The sequence below is a fragment of the Puntigrus tetrazona genome, chromosome 1 (assembly GCF_018831695.1).
Source record: "Puntigrus tetrazona isolate hp1 chromosome 1, ASM1883169v1, whole genome shotgun sequence".
In the NCBI taxonomy this organism is placed as follows: Eukaryota; Metazoa; Chordata; class Actinopteri; order Cypriniformes; family Cyprinidae; genus Puntigrus; species Puntigrus tetrazona.
The window spans coordinates 7,109,170-7,131,503 of NC_056699.1; the positions used below are offsets into that span (position 1 = coordinate 7,109,170).

Sequence of the window (22,334 nt, forward strand, 5' to 3'; positions counted from 1 at the left end):
CAACGCCAGAGCATGAAAAATGAAACTGCTTACAGCATGAGTGAACAGAAAAAAACGAATGATGACTGAGGAGAACTGCATGTATGTCATGCTGTCCTTGCATCTGTGTGCCATGGAGGGAGATGAACTCTGTCAGAAAGATGAACCACAAGCCAGTTAGAGCCTTTCCTCTCTATCACCTTTCCTTCTTTCTGTCTTTCACGCCGTTTGTACCTTTTCTCCCCATCCATCACGTCCACACTCATTCAGATGCTTTACCACGAACCATTGTGCAATTCCTTCCCTTTTTATCCTGATTGTTTACCTTCGTTTAGGAGTCAAGGGCTGTACTTTCGAGAGCAGATGACTGCGTGTAAACACACACTTAAAAGCATATGCATAACACCATTCATTCATTTTTAAGTGCCAGTATATGACCAAAATACTCAATCCTATCATAAGGACAGCCATATCTGCCATGAGAACATTATGGAAATATGATTTGTGGTACGTCGGTGTTACAAGCCAGCGAGTGAGTAAGTGAGGTTTGCAAACGCATTTTATTTAGAGATTTATTTTCAGTCCATTAGTATAACAGTCCTCCCCCAGAACTCCCAAGTGGCTGCAAGGGTTGCTATAGTGATAGCAATGCAAAATAGCCCATGCTCTGTGAACGGCGGGCACATGGTACACGGGCTAGATTCCAATTTAGGCCCCACAGCACTTCCCGCAACAATCTCACTTGATGTATCTGCACCACTGGAGTTCACTTTAGAAAACCAAATAATGAAGCAAAAAGAACAAACCTGGCTACTGGCTTTATTTCCCCTAATGCTTGTTCACTCTAACATCAGAAGTATAGGAACCCTGTGCCTCTCTTCTGAACCGTATTAGTGATGTAGCGCTTCACTTCCTAAAAGTGTGCACGTCTAATCCAAGAGGGAGCAACAAAGCTACCTGGAGCTGCATAAACATCATCGCTGCTCCACTGCAACTCATTGAAGCTGTAGAATAATAATAGAGTCGCGATATAATTCACCTGTTCACATATTTACTATATCCCACGGCTTCCTAAACATTTTGCAGGTGAACTCCTTAGATGTAAAAATATTTACTTTAATGATTTAGAGTCACATTGGCAAGCTTATGGTTCTCTGATGTTGGTTTATGATCAAATGACATGATAATTTATGTGGAAGGGTTCACATACCTTTATTAGGAAACACTGTTTTTACCAGAACAAATATGATATTTGTTAACTAACTTTCTCCCTCAGTATTTATAAACTAACCGAAAGTGTGTTTATATTAAATAATTGTATTCATAGTGCATCAACGTTAATTTTCAGTTTTAAAAAAATAATTTGGACATTATGTAAAAAAATATACTCCATTAAACACACAAAACACAAAAAACCCTGCTTGCTCAATTTACATAATTAAAATACTCTAATGCAATACAGCTCTTGAACAATCCCAATTTATTTTTACTCCTTGCAATCTGTCTAAATTTGTAAAACAGAAGTTTACTCAATCCAATAATCCTTAGCATTAATATTTTTTCTTTGGCAGTAACACTGCATTGCTGAAACTGGGCAGAGTTTCCGGCAGGCTTGGTACTGGCTGGGGAGAGTAAATGATGGAATAAAGCTTGATTTAATGTGTTTTGTGCAAAATGAGAAAAGTGTTTTTTTGTGTGTTTAATGATCATTTATTAGGGTACTTAATGTGTTGTGTTCAGATCACACATGCTAACTTTACAGAGTTGAGAACTGAACTGTCTACATGTGATTGGAAATTTTAAATAACTGAATTTTCTAATTACTTTAAGGTTTATGGAGAGTGGGTCTCCATAACTGAATGAGGTTCAGCAAAATAATGATATTTTTTAAGTGAAGAAGAAGCCTGTGAAGGCTCCTCAACGAAATTGCTGTATATAAAAAAATATTTTAAAAATAATTTAATGAGTTTCTGCAGAATGTGCATTTCCTGCTCAGCTTTACATCAGCTATTCACTTGTAGATGAGAGTGATTCTATATGCATCATTGATTCTACTCCTTAAATAAGGGCATTCACAACCTCAAGCACTGATAAATTCATAGCGATAGCTTTTGTGTGTAGTAGCTTCCATCTGGCACCACTCTGCACAAATCGAACCTCGGTTCACATTGAATACTGCTGTCACATGCCCTTTTTCAGTGTATGCTAGCAGAACTCGCTTGAAGTTACATTCCCCTTCATCCTCCACTGGCCACCAAATCAAGCGTGCCACAAAACTCGATCTATGAGAATACAGGAATGCAAGCTTTTCAGGTTAATCTTACCATTGAATGAGGGGAAAGATTAGAGGATAACAAAATGCAATCCAATAAAGATTTGTCATGCTACGTGAGGTGAAAATCAAATCTGAAAGATAAATCTCTGCCATCTCATCTTTTCTATTAGCTTTGGAACACCCACTCATCCGAACACATGCACATAGAGTACAACCACAAATATGAACAGTTCCCACCTGCATACACACTGTTCACACAAACAGCGATATGGCAAGTAGGAAGACACCGACAAAATACATATGCAAGCACTATATTTATATATACTGTGTGTCCTACCCAGGCCTGCAGGGTTGGGAAACAAGAATTGGTTGTTATTCAGAATAGGTTGTATTTTTTAGTAATGACGTTGAGTGCCTCTGGTGATCATAAAGTTTATTCACTGATGTGGATAATAAAGAACCAGACCACAAAAGCATTCTTACTTTCTAACAAATCTACATCGCCACATCAAGACGAATTTTGGTTTAGCTGAATTATGAACTTACATACCCAACAGAATACATAGACAAAGATTCTGTAGCACTGTCGTCTGAATCTGATGCACAAAATTACTCTTTTAAACCAGTTCTTCTATTTAAAGAATCTGTCAAAAATTTTAATTGATCTCAGATCGATTTATTACGCTAAACAGTTTTTGGGTTAAACAGGATGCAAGCAACTTGCTTTCAGAACTGGTCAGATAGATTGTATTGAATCAAAATTATTTGAGGTAGGGCTGGTATACTAAATCATAACCAGCAACGATAAATATTTTCAGTTACAAAATAAACAATATATTTTTTGCAAACTTATTTTGATGCAACAAAGTGATTATATTTAAGTGTGCGGCTTGTTTGCTTGCTTTTTAAAATTAGAATTCACATCCACGAACATGGAGCATGCACAAACACAAGAGGCGGGATTTATCACATGACCCAATCATAGCCGATTATAACCGATGGAGCCATTGCTACTCTAAAGGAATTTTCCTCCATTCATTTTAAATTACCCCATCAATCTCACTGCACACTTTAGGGGTCTGTTAAAACTCAGTGGGCTGAGGTGAAGCGAGATATACTGTTATAGTATATATACTATAACAAATAGGCTAGATAGCATAAATCTAGACTAGAAAGCATAAACCAGGCTGGACCACGATAGAAATGAATACTAATGCAATGTGTCTCTTTTGGGCTGACAAAAACATAAAAAACCCAACACACATACAGACCTGTTTTTCTCCACTGGGTTTCCTGTGGGACAGCAATAACTCTACAGCTCCCACCACCTCTTTGCGGATGGCGTAAAGCAGAGCGTCTCCAGTGTTCACTCCATGATCCAGAAGCAGCTCCATCACCTCAAGGTTCTCATTCTCAATCGCAATTAGAAGCGCACTGCGGCCCAATGGATCCACACAGTTGACGTCAATATTGTAGTAGACCTCCGCCTCACGTAGTGCATGCTGGACCCCTGCATAGTCACCCTTTTCCACGGCAGAAAGGAACGAACGCTCCTCTGGGGATAGCTCCACCTCCGCCCGGACGATCTGTAGAGGGATTCGGTCCCGGTACGGAGAGTAGCTGCTCTTTTTGTAGTATAGATGTGACATGGGATTCATGATGGCTGCTGGTAGAAGAAAAAAAAAAACAGAGACAGAGAAGCTGTAATAATTTAATATTCACTAACAAACAGGAAATGGGCACTTGATAAACACTGAGTCAGCTTACTTGCTGTTTGGCAGTGGAAATACATTTATAAAAAACATATCATTCCACAGAAGTAATTTCAATGGTCTTGAAATGCATTAAAAGGTGCTTTTTGAAGTTTAATCTGAGGGAAATTCAATCAGAGGTAAAAGGAAATGTGCTTGTAGATATATATGAGAAATGAATAGGTAAACATTAAAGTTCACTACAAAAACATTTGCTTGAAATGACTTTTTAATAGGTTTCCGTGAGTAACTGATGCCTCGAGTCATTTTTCTTAATGACCACAATGTGGTCACAAGCAAGTTAGCGCTGTTGTTATGTTCAGTCATCAAACTGTGGTGTCAGTAATTCAGCTTGGCCACATTTACTAAACTATTAAAAGAATTAGAGCAATTTCAGGTTTGTGCGTGTGTGTGTTTGTGGAAACGTAATGGTGTTATTGCACTCTATTGTCACTTTTTCTTTTAGGGGAAGTCATTAAGAAAAAAGGTGAAGGGTTGATATTTTATAATTATGTCATTTGAGAGCTGAGGGCAGTGACAAATCCTCATCAAATTCTTTGTTTTACTAAATATCAGGCCATTCGGATATTTATACAGAAAACGAGTCTGTTGGAAAAGTGTCTGGAATGATTAATAAGGCGAATTAAAATCATATTTAAGTCTTAAAGGCATATAAAGAAAATTATGGCATATTTTACTCACCCCCTTCCTAGGTGTATATGAATTTCTTTTTTCAGATGAACAGTCAGCCATTTTCTTGGATTTTCTGGATAGTGGCCATTATTTTGAAGCTAAATCGGATATATCTGTCATGAAACTAACCTATACTCCTTCAGGGGGTTATCACATGTCCTCTGAAGTAGATTGAAGGGTTTTTGTAAAAAAAAATATTTCTAGTTTTCAAATTATAACGTAAATAACTGAGTTCCTTTTTTTATTTGCAAGAGCACAGAGATCCGGCTTCTTGTCTGACTTCTGACTCCACATACAGCGTATGACGTAAGTTGCGTTATAGGTCGAGTCATATGTCAGTCAAGAAACCAGAACTACGGAAGTCAGTTATCTGCTTTATGGAGCTTCAAAATGATGCATGTTATCCTCAAGCATTACCAAGCTTGGATAAATTTTGACGAGACTATATTTGTCTGAAAGAAGAAGGTCATATGCACCTAGGATGGCTTGAAGGTGAGTAAAAAGCCAACAAAATAACTAACAATAATTTTCAGAACCCATTTCCACCACTAACTGTCAATCTTAAATACTGCACCTTTAAAGCCACATTAGGTAATTGCTTTATGATTTTTTAATTAGATGAGAAAATGTAATTCAAATCTTATAAACACATTCACTAAAAAGATTCCTTCAGATTCATTCACTGATTCATTCTGCAAATCTTTCTGCAAGTAACATTGTTTCAGCAGTAGGTGGCAACAAACGTTCATCACAAATTTGTGCATAATCCTGTTTTTAAATTTGCTTGAAACTGCAGGAAACATTTTCACCACAAATGACATTAATCCCAAGCCTTAATCCATATCGTTAATCACACGTTATAATCTTTCAGATAAAAAAAAATCTGACAGCATGAAGTGTTGTCTTCTAAACGACCAGCCAGAATGAATATTGAAATGTAATGCTGTGTGCTTCAGGGTTACATCTCAAGTCCATATACAAGACCAATCAACTTCAAAGGTAAGCCATTCAAGCCAATCACCGTTCAGTATCAGTTTACAACATCATCAAGCTACTGTGATATTAAAACTACACGTAAAGACAAATTACATTTTAAATAAAATATTAATGAAATCCAAACAAGTAAATGCTCATATGTAAATAATAGAACTATATATCAATACTTCAGGTACTAACCATAAGTCTAGGTAGGTTGCAAAGTGAGGCTGCTCATTTCAGTCAATGATATTAACATTTAATTGTCAAAACAGTTACTATGTACAAAATATGTTCTTTTACAGTTGGATTTGTGTTCAGACAATGACACTATATTTGTTCACATATAATGTAAAATGAAAGTTGACCACATTTAATTGTCCACTGTGGCAAGCTGTAAAATCATTTTGAAGTGAGTTTATTTGCAAAACCTCTAAATATGTCTCACTAGTGTAAATCTTTCGAGGGTTGTTTGCAAAACTTGACTGTTGGTCCTATGTAAACAATGCTATATGTTTACTTGTGTTACATACTTCCAATGGTATTCCTAATATCTTGGCATGAAACTGGAATTATTTATTTTGCGCTTGTCATGCCATTAGTTTAAAAATTAAATATAACTTTGTACATATACAGTTTGTGAGATTTACTAAACATGAAACATTTATTGCAGCTGGCCCACTTGCCTGCTAGGCTGCTATTATGATAATATACTTATGAATGCATTTTTCATTCATTTATACAGAGGGGTGAAATTATTGTTTGTGGTAATCGACAGCTTTTTACAGACGTGACCCATAAACTCAACATATATTATGCCTTTAAGGAAACTGAGTGGCCACTTTCTGTGGTCAGGACAAGTATATCTTTGCTATTTCTGTTTTTCCCCTTTCTGTGTATGGATAACAATTTAGTGTTATTGGTTAGCAAACCAGTGGAATATTTAAAAGGATTAACCAGTTTACCAGTTTTGACAGTTCATCTCATCTCATTCCAATCAGTGAATGAAAAAAAAATCCCACTAATTTCAGAATAAATGAGAGAACTTGAGTAATTACTGAGATTGACTCTGTGATGATGTTGCATCTTGCTTTGATCTTCTTCTCTGAAGAAGATGAACAGACACACCAGGTGGCGTCTTCCATATGGTCTCGCTTCAACTGACACCACACATGCACACACACACTTATCAGCACACTCAGACTCATTAGCACCCAATTCACACTTTGCGTTGAATTTTACATTATAGGGTCTAACTGGTGTCTAATAGATGCAGATCCCCTAATCCACTCATAACTTAGATGTCATGTTATCTATAACGTCTTCTTCTGTGGAGCTACAGTAGAACTCTGACTTAATTTATTTGCATCCTTTCAGATTTTTATACATCTATTTGTTTTTCTGTTGAAGATCTGAAATATTTAGTTTGCAACTGTTGTAGCAAAATAAATGCATTTACTCAACCACTGTTGTTTTAACAGAGAAACATTAATGCAATTTGGAATTATTGGAATTATTCTATTGATTTGTGTTACTTTGTGAAAGTGCATTTCCTGAAATGTAAAAAAAAAGAATTTAAAAATGACAACAATCATTGAAATCATAATTTTGTGAAAAATGGTCAAATTTTGCTGTTTAAATTTAACCATTATACAGCATGTCGACAATGTGATAAATCAGAAGACTTAAATGCTCAGACATTTAGTCAATTAAAATTTGTCTAAACAAAAACTGGACAAGGTTGAATGAATAAAACTAAGACTAAATTGAAAATAGCTAACAAAATTCATACTATGTTGCATTCATGTATTAGTCAATCTGCAATCTGATTGTTTGGAAATGGACGCCCTGAAATAGTTTCAGTCTGCTTGTTTTGTGTTCACCAAAGTTCTGATGGCAGTGTTCAGTTGTTTAAATTAACATAGTATTTGCACTAGAGTTTGTTTTAACCGAACCAAACATACCAAGCATGAACATATCTATACATTTAACCTCAAGGTAGCATTCGGATCCGCTTTCCTCTAGTCAACCACCAAAGGGTAAAATCAATTCTGCTACCTATTTCCATTTCATCACAACTACACATATTATATTGAAAGAAAGTTATCTATGGCATCCAACAACGATTTCACCAAACAATAAGCCTCAACTTTTTCTTTTTCTGAGTTCTTTTTCTCAGCATCTCTAAATATCCACACCATGTTAATCCTATGCTGGTGAGCACATCAGTGCACTTGCCCCCACTGCAGCTGGTACACCCACACAGCTTTCTGCTCCTTAATGCTAATTTTTAGATACTGGATAAGCACATGGTACAGGCAGACCTTTCCAGAATCAGTACTGCTTTCAGAATGGATCCTGGTCGCTTTTAGGAATAACCGTTGTTATTAGGAAAACCATTGATTTTCCGTCAGAAGAACCAGAATAACACAAAGACTGCAGTGATTGTGAGAACTGAGAAGCGAGCTTTACAGTACATGCTTTCCTATGGAGAATTCCCATCTGGAATCTGCTCCTACAGAACCTACATATGAAAGCTCTGCCAATTGCTATAGAATTGAGATGTTTTTTACCTTCGCCTTTACCTTCCGTGTTTTTTATTAAATAAATTGACTAATTTGTTCATTCTTTTACCTGTAAAAATGTTTTTTATATATATTTTACTATGTTAAGTCCCATGATGAATTTAGTTAGTAAAAATAGTTTATGGTAACATTAACTATGGACATTTTTCACTTAGCTTGGTCTTAATTTTGAATTGTTTTATCATTTAAAATAGGGCTGCAACTGATGATTAGTTAGCAGATATTTTGCGGGGATTTTTCACACACATTTTCCAAAGCTACTATGCTTTCCTAAAGCAACTATTTTTAAAGAAATTGTTTATTTAGTGGTATAAATTTATTATCGTTTATTGTCATATATATATATATATATATATATATATATATATATATATATATATATATATATATATATATATATATATATATATACTATGAGTTGCCAAACATCAAATAATTATATAAAAATCTGAATATATAGTTAGAGTTCTGAATATTAGAAGTGAACCTGTTATGAATGTATAGTTGTAATTCTGAATATATAAATGTAAATATATAGTTATAATTCATATAATGAATATAATTCTAAAAAGTTTGGGAACCCTTGGTTGTTAATCCTGTGTGTGTTAACCTGGATGATCTACTAAGCACTATTCTTCAGAAATATCCACCATGTGCTGCAGATTCTTCAGCTTTCCAGCATATTTTGCATCTTTGAACCCTTTCCAACATTGACTGTTTGATTTATGATATTTTTCTCATTCAGGGCAGTTCAGAGACTCACAAGTTTTAAAAATGGTACAAACATTCACCGAGGCTCCAGAAGTAAACAAGGTGTATTAAGAGCTGGGGGATGAAAACTTTTGAACAGGATGAATATGTTCAAAGTTTTTTTATTTTGTTGAAATGTAATTTTTTTTTTCATACAGTACTGCCCCTCAGAAGCAACAGAAGATACCTGCATTTTTCTGGAAGATTATTTAATTACAATTTACCTTGAAATCTTCAAATATAAAACGTTTTCTTCCCCCCCGGCTCTTAATGCATCTTGTTTCCTGAAATCTGCAGAACATAGAGAATTTTTCTGAAGAGCAATGCTCTGTTTAACTGTTCAGAACAAACAAGAGAACTCATGAACAACCGTCAGAACACAAACATGTGGATTGTGTTTACTGACAGTGGTTTCTGGAAGTATTGCTGTGCCCATTTAGTAAGTGTCATCCGAGGGCCCAAAGACCACGAGCATCCAACAAAGGTCTTCAGCTTTGTCATTGAGATAAGTTGGTTTTACAGTATTCCACCATCTTTTTAAGCACTCTTTTACAGATTAGAGAGCCATCTTTATTTCTGAGTCTCTGTCTCTAAGACAACACTTTTATGGCTAACCATATTATAGAACTGATGTCAATTAACTGAATTAGTTGCTAGATGTTCTCCCAGCTGAATCTTGTTAAGATTTCCCGCTTTTTCAGCCCTTTGTTACCCTCGTACCAACTTTTTTGAGATCTTTAGCAAGTATTAAATTTAAAATTAGCTAATTTAGTGAATAAAAATGTGACATTTCTCACTTTAAACATTTGTTATGTTCTCTGAGTTCTATTAATAAATAAAATTCTATTCATTAATAAAATATTGACTCATGTCATTTGAAAGTCTTTTAATTTTCCTTTTACTTCAATTTAAAAAACATCACAACATTTCCAGAATTCAGGTTGTAAACCTGAAAATATTTTTTTGGGCCACGCAGCATATATTCAGCCAATAGACCAGCAAAGAAAGCAATTCTTACTTTAGCATCTTTTACTTTTTTTTTGTTGTTGCTGTACAGTATAATGATTTCTAACAATCAATGACCCTTCCTATAAACTTTACCCTGCTTCTAACCCTGAGGAGAAGATAAAGGGAAGGCAAGACAGCCCCAGTGACTCCACTACAAAGCTCCAATCTGACCAAGCAATTATCTCTGCAGTCTAATCGCAGATGGTTTAATTTTGTAATTAATCTGTGGTTCTCGGTCCTCTAAGGGCTTCTTATCTCTGAGGAATATCATTAGAGTATAAGCTGTGCCAAACATTAGCTGATAAATTAGATGTAAACTAAGTGTGCAGGACAATCCCTAGTGATTCATCTGAAGTGGAGAATGTTTCTCTCGTTGGACTGGGAGCAATTCCGGAGTTCCTGAACTCAGTGATACTTCCTTCCATAGCATCTCCAAAAAAAATATATTGATTTCTTTACTACAGTAATAAACCAAATGATCTGAAAGACTTTTTTTTAAAGTACCATGATTTGAAGTATTATACAAAATAACAGGTTACTAATCATATATGACTATCAACCTAATCAACCATGTTACTTACAAAGTCCATTATCTTGAACTTAGTATTAAAAATAGGGAGGTGCCAAATACTCGAAGACATTCTGAGATTCATTCATATATATATGAAATAGCAAGATTTTAACAACACTAGTAGTCTCAGGCTTCTTGAACGCCACTGTAATATTGTCTTGCTCAAATAGCTTTTTGTTTTTCCTGTTTTTAACCGCAGTAAAGAAAAACAAGAGTCACAAAAGAAACACACTGTGCTCTGAGGGGAAATAACTTTAACTTGTACGATCAATGAAAAGCCGCTGACGAGGTCCGAACGGGCACACTGATTAAATCAATACATCGACGAGTATTTCCCAGATTGAATCAGACAGAGAGTATGGATCTTTTAGGAGAAACCTCAGGAGAATCAAATACAGACACTTATAAGAACTCATTTGGGCTTTTCTGGTCTTTTGAAATGAGTAAATTAAATTAAAAAATGGCCTGACACAGCACAGCTGCATTTTATATTTACATTTTGTGATTTAGCAGACTAAATGAACATTTTATTTTTATTTATTAATTTATTTAAATACGGGAAGCAGGGAGATTAGCACATATAGCTTTAGTCGTAACTAAAGGAACAGGCTGGCATGGATGCCGTGCAACTGAGTAGACATTTACGGGTATTAGAGGCATCAGAAATTGAAGCATGCCATCTTAGAGGCTACAAAACAGCAGATTCTGAAGGATGGCACATTTATGCCACTGTAATCCAATTAAACTCCTTGCTGTGCTGTGTGTGTTTAGAAAGAGACAGTCTGCAGTAAACCTGTCTGCAAAGATGAATTTGAAATTGCTGAATATGAATATTTCTCATCCTTATCTTAAGATATCTAACATTTCTCTCTCAGCCAAATGGTCACATACACGTCTATTTGTCTATCTTTATGTCTGACTGTCTGTCTCTCACTAGCGAATACCTAGCAACTGCAAAGCAACCATTTAGAAATGCTAAGGGAAACACCTAAATCCGAACACCTTTGCAAGAGTCTAGCAACTACAGTGCAACCTGGTCAAGGCCTGAATGAACATCAAACTTTTCATAAACTGTTAACAACAGCAAAGTTTCTCTTGACAAACTTTCTTTTTCTAGCTTCTGTTGTTTTTTCTGCTGTCACAACTTATCATCGTGGTCAGTTTGTCATGCCCTACAGTTAACATTTAGAGGAAACCTCTGTCATTTTGCCATTACTCATTCGACAAACCCTAACAAACACTGACAGGCAGACGTATAATGAAAATTTAACATACGTCTAAGAGGAAGGAAAATGTTTCCTCCTGTCAGATTCTCTAACAATACAAAGCGACTGCTTGCCTCACCAATGTATCTTTCCCCTTTAGCAAACCTACCCGTGTGCTCCACCCTCATGTCAGAAAGCCAGGAGCAAACCCATGAGGATGTTTGGGAAGTTTTTAAAATTGCATGAAGAGCTAAGCTCTGCAATCTCTTGTGATCCAAAACAAACTTACGAAAGACAAGCACAGATACATTTTCCCCCTTCTCTAGTGTAAAGAATGCAAAGACTGGAAGGACTATGGCTTTTCTTCCAATGCGTCACGTGTTAGTATGAAAAGCTGAGATCTGCTTCTCCAGTGTTTATCCGACAGGCAGGAAGGGGTAAATGTATTTTTTTGGGAAGTAGTTGCTTTTCATTACATGCTCAAACGCGATCAAAGACGTTCTTTTCTAGTGACCTCCCTGGCAGATACGGCTGCAAATTCTGAAATGTGTTGTTTTCTCTTATTAGATGTGTTTATTATTGACTATTATGTGGTGAGGATAAGCTATACATACACCATACTTAACTCTCTATGCTTTGTTATTTTTTCATTAGTAGGCTGCATGAATCCAAAGCATCCTGCAAAGCCAGTCCTGCTTCTGTATAACAGATACTCTTTTCTTATTAATCTCCAAGTCACACCTGAATGTATTTCCAACAGCCTGTCTCCAGTTTAACCTTTTAGTTTAATAGATAATTAACAACCCATAGTCTTCCCGCCGTTTGCAACATGCGCGCACACCCACAAACACAATTTTCTATCATTCATCCACGTCAACAAACTCGCTGGTCTATGGAAAGGCTTTTTAATTCAGTAGCAGCGATAATTACGGGAAAGTATAAGCCATGAGTGAGTTCATCTTGTGAGTCATTTTCGGGGTTAAGAGCTGTTCGCCGTGACATATGGAGACACTGTGGCAGTGATGTAGAGCATCGGTGTGAGAGTTTAATATGCCAGGCACGTTGAGTTACTCTCCTCTCCATGAACTTAGGCGATACTTCAAAGCCATGCCTTTGTCATGTCTAAAGAATGTGTCATCGATGTGAGATGGGATCAAAGTTTCTGTTTTGTGTGTCTGCAGCTCTGTTGCACAACCTAGCGAGCTTCTAACACGGCATCCTAAACAGCATGGGAACTCAAACTTGACTGATTTGGAGCGCTCTAAGGCAAATCCATGTGCCACACCGAGAGCTTGTCTCACATGAAGCACATGGGAAATTTGACTCCGAATTGACCCGCTGAAGACATCAGCACAATACTCTACAAAGAAAATAAAGACAGAGCACACACAAATATTTGGGCAAAATAATAGTGTTCTACTTACATTACAGCTATTGTTATTGATATTTTTCTGTATTGGATGTGGATCTGAAGCACGCAATACCTTAAATAAGCAGTGTAGGCTTTTATTGGATATTAATCTTACTGTACATTGAGAAGTTTGAAGTGTAACTTTGCAAAGTGTTTTAACTGCCATTTGTGTTTAAGGAAATTTTTAGATAATGCAATACTGTGATATAAACTACAGAAACAACAAATTAGGACATAGGCGATTATTTATCACTATCAAATGAAGATGAAGCCAGTGCAGTTATAGGTTTTGTTTAGTTTTTTTGTTGCAAGCTGTAAAGACCTTTGAATATGTAGTCAAGATTTCTCTGGAACTACTTTAGCAGTGCATTCATGTTTAATTTAGTGTTACTTGCCCTTTCTTTTGCTTTTGCTTTTGATTAATTGAGAAATTTACTAAGAATTTTGTGAAAATTGCTTTTAGGTTTTTACAAGAAAACATTTACTACTTCAGAATTGTATGTTTAATTTTATATGAGCTTAATTATTATTACATTTACTATCAATTTTTGAGCAAATGCGAAAGTAAACGTTCAACATACAGTAAATACTACACCATTTTTTTAGTTATGTAGATCTTTCTGGACAACAAAGCAACATGTTAGTGTAATTTTGAATAATTTGCATAAAATTTGATTAAAAAAAAAATTGCAATCTTAACAATCTTAACAATACTGGTCAGAACTGGTCAGATTAGGCTTTAAAGAAAGGTCAATAATGAATACAAAAAAAATATGAATACAACATTATATAAATTAAATAAAGTAAAAAAAAAAAATTGTAATCACATTGACCAATTATTTTTTAACTATAGATCCAATTATATCAAGAATTGCATCCAACAATACATCCAAAGCATTTTATAATGACCAAAAGAGTACCGGTACATTCTGCATTACCAATAATGGCACATTATTTTTGCTAAAGAGCAGTGTCATTAATGTGTTCTGATTTGATGTAAACCATCTAAGCAGCTTGTAAGAGTCTGGTCCTCAGAGGAGTTGACTTTGGCTGGTCTCAAACACTCAGTCACCACAAAGCCAGACAGCATAAACCACCAGACACCCTGCAATTCTATTAGATTTATTATCTTCTCACAAAGTACATCTGACCTTCTCCCTTTGTCCTTACTTCTCTCTTTCTTTTCCACTTTTTAATTGTCTTTACCAATGTACCATTTAAAGAATCTCTGCTTTACTTGTTACCAATAAGTCTTCTTTTCCTGAGTGATGCCACTGTGACAGAAACAACCTTTTTTACTCTAAGGCCCCCCTCCTCTCCAAATACCGCAAGAACCACTGACCTTTTCTATTCATGTCTGTGTTTGGGGCGTCTGTTTCCCGTATGTACATAAAGTCTACTGGTCTTCACAAACCTCTCCAGTCTTCTCCTGTGGGCATCCATTAGAAGACAATCGCTGATTTTGGAAGCTATGTGAATAAACTACTTTCTCTCTAAGGAACTTTTTCTTCTTTCTTTTTTGTACACTTGCACACACTGTTGGTATTTATCCTTCAAGGACTCTTTTTTGAAGGTTTTACCATCCTTAAAATCGCCTACAGTATAAGTGCAGCATTCAAGATCTGATGATTATGCATGATGTTCTACTTTTTTGAAGATGCATGTGGGCCAGTGAGTGCACACCTGTATTCGCCCAAATCTGTTTATGTTATGTAACGCACCATTAAGCGATGTAATCTTATTTGAGAGGCTAGGTCACTCACTTATAATCAAGGGTTTGAAAGGTTGGACCCTGATGGGTCCTGTGCAATTTCATTACAACCCTGGAGATGAAAAACTGGGGACAAGGTTAAATTGATCCCCAGAGACATTAGTCCAATTGAACCCTGGCTTACAAACTCAAATCATCTCTTATACACAAACAAACCGAACGACATACAGTAAAGATTTTTTTCTTCTGTCACCTCCTAATAGTGTTGCTCACACCAATTTCGTTTTTTTCCCCCCTAAGCTCCCTTGAGGCAATGAGCGTGGACAGTCCATTTAGGACAAACCCTGTCTACTGCCTCCCTTCTGTTCCCACTCAAATCAGCACCTGGAACGAGTGTATAAACTGGGATCACACTTCTCAGCCCTCAGAGATGGGCAGATTTCATGTATTATTCTGTAGCCTTAAGATATCTGTATACATCCAATGGAAGTTTAAAGACATAATGCAGCATAAAAATGGTACTAAAATATGCCAGAGCACTGACTCATAGTATCCAAACTACCTCTGGTGCTCTTTCACATCAGCATCAAACAGTCTTAAACTTTCTATATTTCATTATTTATATTGTTGTTCTTTCTTGGTTTTTTCCATTCATAATTACATTACTCAATGTCATGTAAAGCATTTCTGTTTTCATACTGTCTGTATAAATGCATTTGACAGTTCAAACAGCTGATCAAAAACCTCACAATAATCCACGAACAATGTAAGTAAAATCATCCATCATGATTTTAACTTCAAAATATCTTTTCTGAGTTAGCAGAGATACATGCATAGATCAAGCACTGCTTACAAGCAAAAACAGTCCAGAACTGTTCTAAACATATATGTCAGTAGATTTTGATGTGAGAGAAGAGCTGGGGATGATTTTTTTTTTTTACTGGACAAAGCGTTATTATGATATTTTGTAAAGAAGTGACAGTTTAGGTAAAATGGTAAAGGTAAAATGTCTTAATGATAGATTTGTTTCTTACAAGCATGCAGCTTTTCACTTCACAAGATGTTAATTGGTGAATCATGTGCATTGCTTGTGGATTATTATGATGTTTTTAATCAGTTGTTTAGACTCTCATTCTGATGGCACCCTCAAAGGATCCATTGGTGGGCAAGTTACATAATTCTAAATATATCTCCAAATCTGTTCCAGTGAAGAAACTGGAAATGGCTTGAGAATGAGTAAATGTTGACGAAATTCAGAAAATCACGTAAAAAAAGAATTATATTTATTTACAAAACCATTACGGTCTAAATAGTTGAACATACACTGTGGCATTTGGCTCTTTCAGGACTTGTTTTAAATGGTGGAATCTATCACATCATTACAATACAATCTAAAGATGTTGGAGCCTATTAACTAACCAGATCATAAATGTTACAAATATCACTGGCATCCTTGTGACAATTGCCTTAAAAATATTACTAAGCTTCCCCAGTTCATTACGAATCTGCATTAAAAACGCTTCATTTACTGTACAGACCTAATTGTGTTTCTCACATAATTTTCTTTTCTTTTTTTTTTCCTCAGCTCTCTTGAGGCAATGAGCATGGACAATCTATTGGGACAATTCCTGTCTACTTCCTAACCTCTCTTTCCACACGTACAGTAACAGTGCCTGGAACGAGTGTATAAATCTTTGATCACAATCTTAAGCCCTCAGAGAGCAGTGGGTATCAATAATTATCCTGTAGCCAGCAGTGCCTGCTTAGCAAGTCTTACATGCATTAAAGAATTTTTTTTTTTTTACATAACCATTAGAATCTGGCATTTTGAATAGAGACAGACTGATGATTAGCTTAACCAGTATTATTCCTGATATTCAATCTTTTTAACTTGAGATCTCCTATCTGTAAAGGATGCCATTTGAATGATCACTATGGAAAGGCATCCAAAAATTATATCTACAAGCGAAATTAAACCCGTTTAATGTATTGCAATACTGCTTTTAAATACCAGCCATTTGTCCCCAAGTGAGAAGTGTATCTTTTAAGATTCAGACAGCCCTAAATAAGGATGAAAATAAATATGCCACCATCTAGATTGCAAACAACTTTGAATACATAATCTTTATCAGTAATAATATAATTCAGAATGTATTTTATTTTGTTTTTGTATTATGATCATTCGATATTACATAATGTTCTGCACATTGGGTATTGGACAAAATGACTGCATATTGGTATAGTCACCAAAAATCAATATCGTGTGATCTCGAAGTTGAACTCAAACCAACACTGCAGCATTAAACCTCCATGCAGTAATCAGGAACACTTAAGATGATGAAACCCCAATACACCATTACAACAAAATACATAAGTTGCTAGAAGACCCTTAAAGTAAACAGAACATGAATGTTGTGATAGCTCTTATCGTATTTCAATTTGTCTTCGTCTCAGTATTGAGCATTCAAATCTCATAAAGCTTTCCAAATTCATTAAAATCTGCATAAAACGCTTCATTTGCTTCACAGACCAGGTTTGCGTGGTGTGTCCATTCTTGCTGACCAAACGCACGCACTGACACCTGCAAATGAAGGTAGGTAGGCGCTTGAGCGCTTTCACTTTTGCGACGTATCAAATGATGCTCGACAGAAGACGTTTTAAAACTTCAACGCGTATGCAACGAATCCCCGTATGGCGTCGCTTACCTGGTGCGCCTTACTATCTGGGTATTCAATCGCCCCTCGTATCAAACAAGGGGTCTCTGAGGAGCGTGTTCCGTGGTCTTCTTATGTGACAGGGGAGTCTGGAATACTATTTATCATTGGCGTCCTCCTGAGATCCTCATATTCCCCATGTAGAGCCAGTGGAACGCGTGCGGCGAATGTACGAGCCTCTTTTCTTTCCTCTATTTTCCTTTCTCACTCTCTCACACATGCATTAACACGCACAGCACACACGCCCCAGTGGGCTCTCCACGCGTAAACGCCATGAGGAGCATCCCTGACTCCAATGCGCATTTTATCGCTCCTATACGCGCGGCTTTTTTTTCAGTGTACTCAACCCAGCGCAGTTCTTACGGCACAGAAACACAAAGGTTTGGCCAACAGAAAGGCTGTTTAACTCACGTTCCCCACGGACGCTAGATACAGGTGGTTTTGCGAATCTCAGACGTCTTCTTCCCAAAGTGCAGAACGAGGGTTATTTCAAAAAAACAAGTGCGTCTCGCGCGCGTATGGCGGCATCTTGTCTTCGTATTGGGCTTCGCGGCAGCTGCAAAGATTCCAGCGTTCGCGCGCTGCGGTTGTCATGGTGTCAGACTGAGGGATGCTGCTGTGGTGCTCGATTCGTGACATCACACAGCCGTTTGAATCGCTACAAGTTTTCTTTTATTGGTTAACACTTACGGGGTTCCCTTCTTATAATTTAACTATTAAACGTTGCAGTTAGGGGTGGTTTTGCAACAACGTTCAGTTCCATTCTAACAATGGGGGCCATCCTCTAGAGCTAACGAAAACGTTTTAATAGCCGTCGTTCCGTATAGACTTTTTGTCAAACACGAAATGAGATGTTTTGAAGAATGTTTTTGCTGCACTGGATTCTTCTATTTCACAAAACCATTACGTGACCAGGAACTGTCAAGGTCCAAAATAAGCCTCAGAACCTAGTCCTTTCCAAAACATGTAATCCTACATCATGCCTTAAAAATGTTAGTAATTATTCTATTTAAAATTATCATTTTAAAATGAAATTAATAAATGAACGCTTCATCCCAAAAATCAAGGTCAGAATGTGCATACTCCCAGGCCATCCAAGATGTAGATTAGTTTGTTTCTTCAAAACAGATTTGGAGAAATTAGCATTGCATCAATTGTTCACCCATGGATCTTCTGCAGTGAATGGGTGCCGTCAGAATGAGAGTCTAAATAGCTAATACAAACATCACAATGAGCCACAAGTAATCCAGAAGATTCCAGTTCATCAATTGATGTCTTGTCAAGTGAAGGAGACAATAAAATCCATTAAGGTTTAACAGTTGGGTCAATTTATTATTATCATTCATTAGATTTTTATGCTGATTTTATTTAGTGGGTTTACTGTTCATTTAACCTATTAACTAAGTTATTCTATCATATACAGCAAAAGTTAGGCTTTATATTTACAATAACTGTCATCGAAAAAGCAGCTGATTGGCATGTTTGAATATAACATAAAAAATAATGTTTACTGCCAAATGTTTCTTCACCTAGTCTATAATTGCGAGCAGAATCAGAGAAGTAACAGCAAACACTCTCAAATGTGTGAGTCAGTCATGTGTTTGGACAGGGCTTTGGAAATTTATGTCCCTGGATATTGACTGGTAGTTCTTCTAGCCGCCTCAAGGCATAGATGTGATTCACAACACCCGTTTTGCCCTTATTAGCTGAGGACCTGAACACAAGAGAAACATTACAGTGTCCCACTGTGATCTCGCGCTCATCACCATTAAATAATCATTAAATACACTACTCGTCTCAGCTCAATCCATCATCAAAGGGAAATTTCCCTAATCTTGTCAGATGAATCTGGGCTCTCTGCCCTCAACAAAATCTACATCGTTCTCTTGAATTCAAATCTCCTTTTTAAGTACTGAAAACACTGAGGGAAGAAGTAAATGCACCATTTACCTTTTCCCTGTTGGCAAAAGCAACACATTACCCTTCATTGACATTTCCCCAATGTGTTTCAATTAAAAGAATAGTTCACCCAATAATGAAAATGTACTGATGGAACAAGAGTTCTGATGACTCTGTAGTCAATTAACGGGTTAGATGGATGTTTGCAAAAAGCAAATCCGTCATTCAGTTATCGAAACTTTAAGAGTCCTCTATCCATAATGCAGAAAAGTAAAAAAAGTTGTCTTTTCTGTATTAGGAAAGAAAAATACGCACGGATATTTCTTGGATGGCCTGAGAGTAATTAGTAATTTTTTAAAGTGTAATTTTTTTTACACTTCATTTTTTTCTGTAATTGTTTGTGAAATTTACTAGCAGGCAAAATTTTTACTAAATGTTTTTATATCGAAGGTTTTTCAATGCATGGCTATATTTTGATATGTAGCTGTTGTAATTTCAGGTTTTACTGATTGCTTTCAGTCCAGGCGAAACATGACATGACCCACGCATGCTAAATAATTAAAGATCATAAAAAGGCATAAATGTTTCTGTAAAGGTTTAAAGTATATGGCTGACTGTGGGTTAAAGAACACAAAATTTCATTAGTGCAGATGCATGATGCAAAAAACACACACACACACACACACACACACACACAGCTTGATTAACAAACAAATGTGTGTTACTTAAATACAAGATATAAGTTCCTACATTTAACAAGTGCTCTGTAAATCCTGGCATTATTTCTATTTTTAGTTGTATTTTTTGCAAGATGAATTTTTCAGTTTGTTGCAATATTACTTAATTTGGTGAAAGATAAATATTTTACCCAGTGGTTAAGTTTAAAAATGAATTTGCAATGCACTCAGTGAGATGAAAAATACTTTAAATGCTTTAGTCCTGGTGAATGTTTATAACTGCAAAAAAAGCACCTCAGTGCATAAGTACACTTATCTATGAACATCCATGTAGCTGTTGTTCCTACCCAGTTTCCTTTCAGTCTATTCAAGTAATAATAAATTATAAATTTGCTTTACTTTCACAAAGGAATAGGCTATTCTTCCTCCTTACATCTACTGAAAGCTATTGTCCAATCTGAAGAAATTCTACCGAGGTTTCATTATCCGTAGATGCTGCTTTTTTTCGAAACATAACATTACAGGCTATGTCAGATTTAATGGAACTCATCACATATTATTCACTGTGTTCAGTGAATATTTTTTGAAAATTCATATCTTTTATTCATTAGCGTCAGTGATAAGGAAGTAGGAAGTTACAGTGTCCGTCAGAAGACAATGAAGACACCCTTAAAATGCCTGAATCTTGCTGCTTTAAAACAGGTATGACTTAATAGAAAGATAGTATAAGCAAAGGTTCCAGAAAAGCTCTCTTTTGTTTGCATATTGTACATGTGTGATTTAGAACGGATGAAGACATGAATAATATACTATAAATTGTATAGTGTTATCAGTAATAACATTTATATGAATAGTGGAACATTTGCTGAAAATATACGCATCCCCAAACCATAAGATGTAATGCAATTAATCTGTTTATTTATCAGAACTGATAAATTTGCCATTACATAATTAGCAAAAATGTATCTTTTTCAGTGAATGGGTGCCATCAGTAATGTAATGCTACATTTCTTCGGCCCTGTTCTGATGAAAAACAAACTGATCTGAGGGTGAAGAAATATGAATTTTTCCTTTAAAATCCTCTAAAATGCTGTTTGCACTCCCTTTGGATTCATTATGTTAAACATCCCAATAATATATCATGGCAATCTATCCACAGTTGCTTGCTACGAATCGTTAACGGAAATGAATAATTGATAAAGAGCTTAAAATGATTCCACTAAAAAAACAGACACCTACCTCTCCTTTCTGATTATGAGCCACATTAACAATGGACAAGCTCTCCTTGCTCATTTGACAAAGTGATGTATTTGAACTGCGCTGGACGGCTCTATTAAATAATACATTAAACCTGGGTGTAATTTGGATGCATGTAAAGTGGGGCTAGAACTGGTGGAATGAGATTGGTTTATCACACTGACATCTAATTACAAATGAATGAGAGGGCGAGCGAGTGTTTACAGATTCTTCAGAATGACAACCTAATATACAGAGGATTTACCTCAGTAAACGGTTTAGTGAAAAAGTTTACGGACCGTATTAATATTTTTAGTCAAACCGCTTTTTGACCTTGTGCATTTATGACGCAAAGTTTATGAAAAGGAAGACAAAATATGTTGAAGTTTACTTTTTAAAGTAATGCATTTTTTATATTCCAATCAATTTTAATTGAGAAATTATGATAAAATTAATAAATTTAATCATATGAATAATACTATACATTATTTATCTAATTCATATATGGTACTTCTTCTGAAATATGAATGTAACAGTGTTACAAATGGTTCAAATAGTGTTATGTATGAATATATATATATATATATATATATATATATATATATATATATATATATATATATATATATATATATATATATATATATATATATATATATATATATATATAGGTTTCTGTCCCATTGGTTAGAAGTATTCTTTTTCCTTTTTGGTGACAAAAGCAGAGCACTTTTTGGCACTTTTTAAGACACAAACGTTGTTCATGGGGAAGGTGTAAGTCTCTATAGATTATATTTTTACAGGATGAATGAATGAATGAATGAATGAACAAAGAAATAAAAAAAGAATGAATGAATGAATGAATAAACAATAAAATAAATAAATCACGAGGTA

The 22,334-nt window shown here is 35.7% G+C and overlaps 1 protein-coding gene across 7 annotated transcripts in view; it reads right to left on the minus strand.

Moving 5' to 3' along the window:
- Positions 1-22,334, minus strand: part of trpc5a (transient receptor potential cation channel, subfamily C, member 5a) — a 62,694-nt gene that overhangs the window by 37,581 nt on the left and 2,779 nt on the right. For 3 of the 7 annotated variants that reach the window (XR_006250919.1, XM_043238236.1, XM_043238189.1), the window contains exons 1-2: positions 17,620-18,238; positions 3,526-3,920 (exon numbers count right to left, since the gene is read on the minus strand). Coding sequence is in view for 6 of the 7 variants with exons in the window: in XM_043238236.1 (XP_043094171.1) it covers positions 3,526-3,912 (387 nt within the window). In the remaining variant the exon portion in view is untranslated. Of the gene's footprint in view, positions 1-3,525; positions 3,921-17,619; positions 18,239-22,334 lie in introns of those variants that run through there. The other 4 variants (XM_043238223.1, XM_043238197.1, XM_043238213.1 and 1 more) reach the window with 4 other exon arrangements.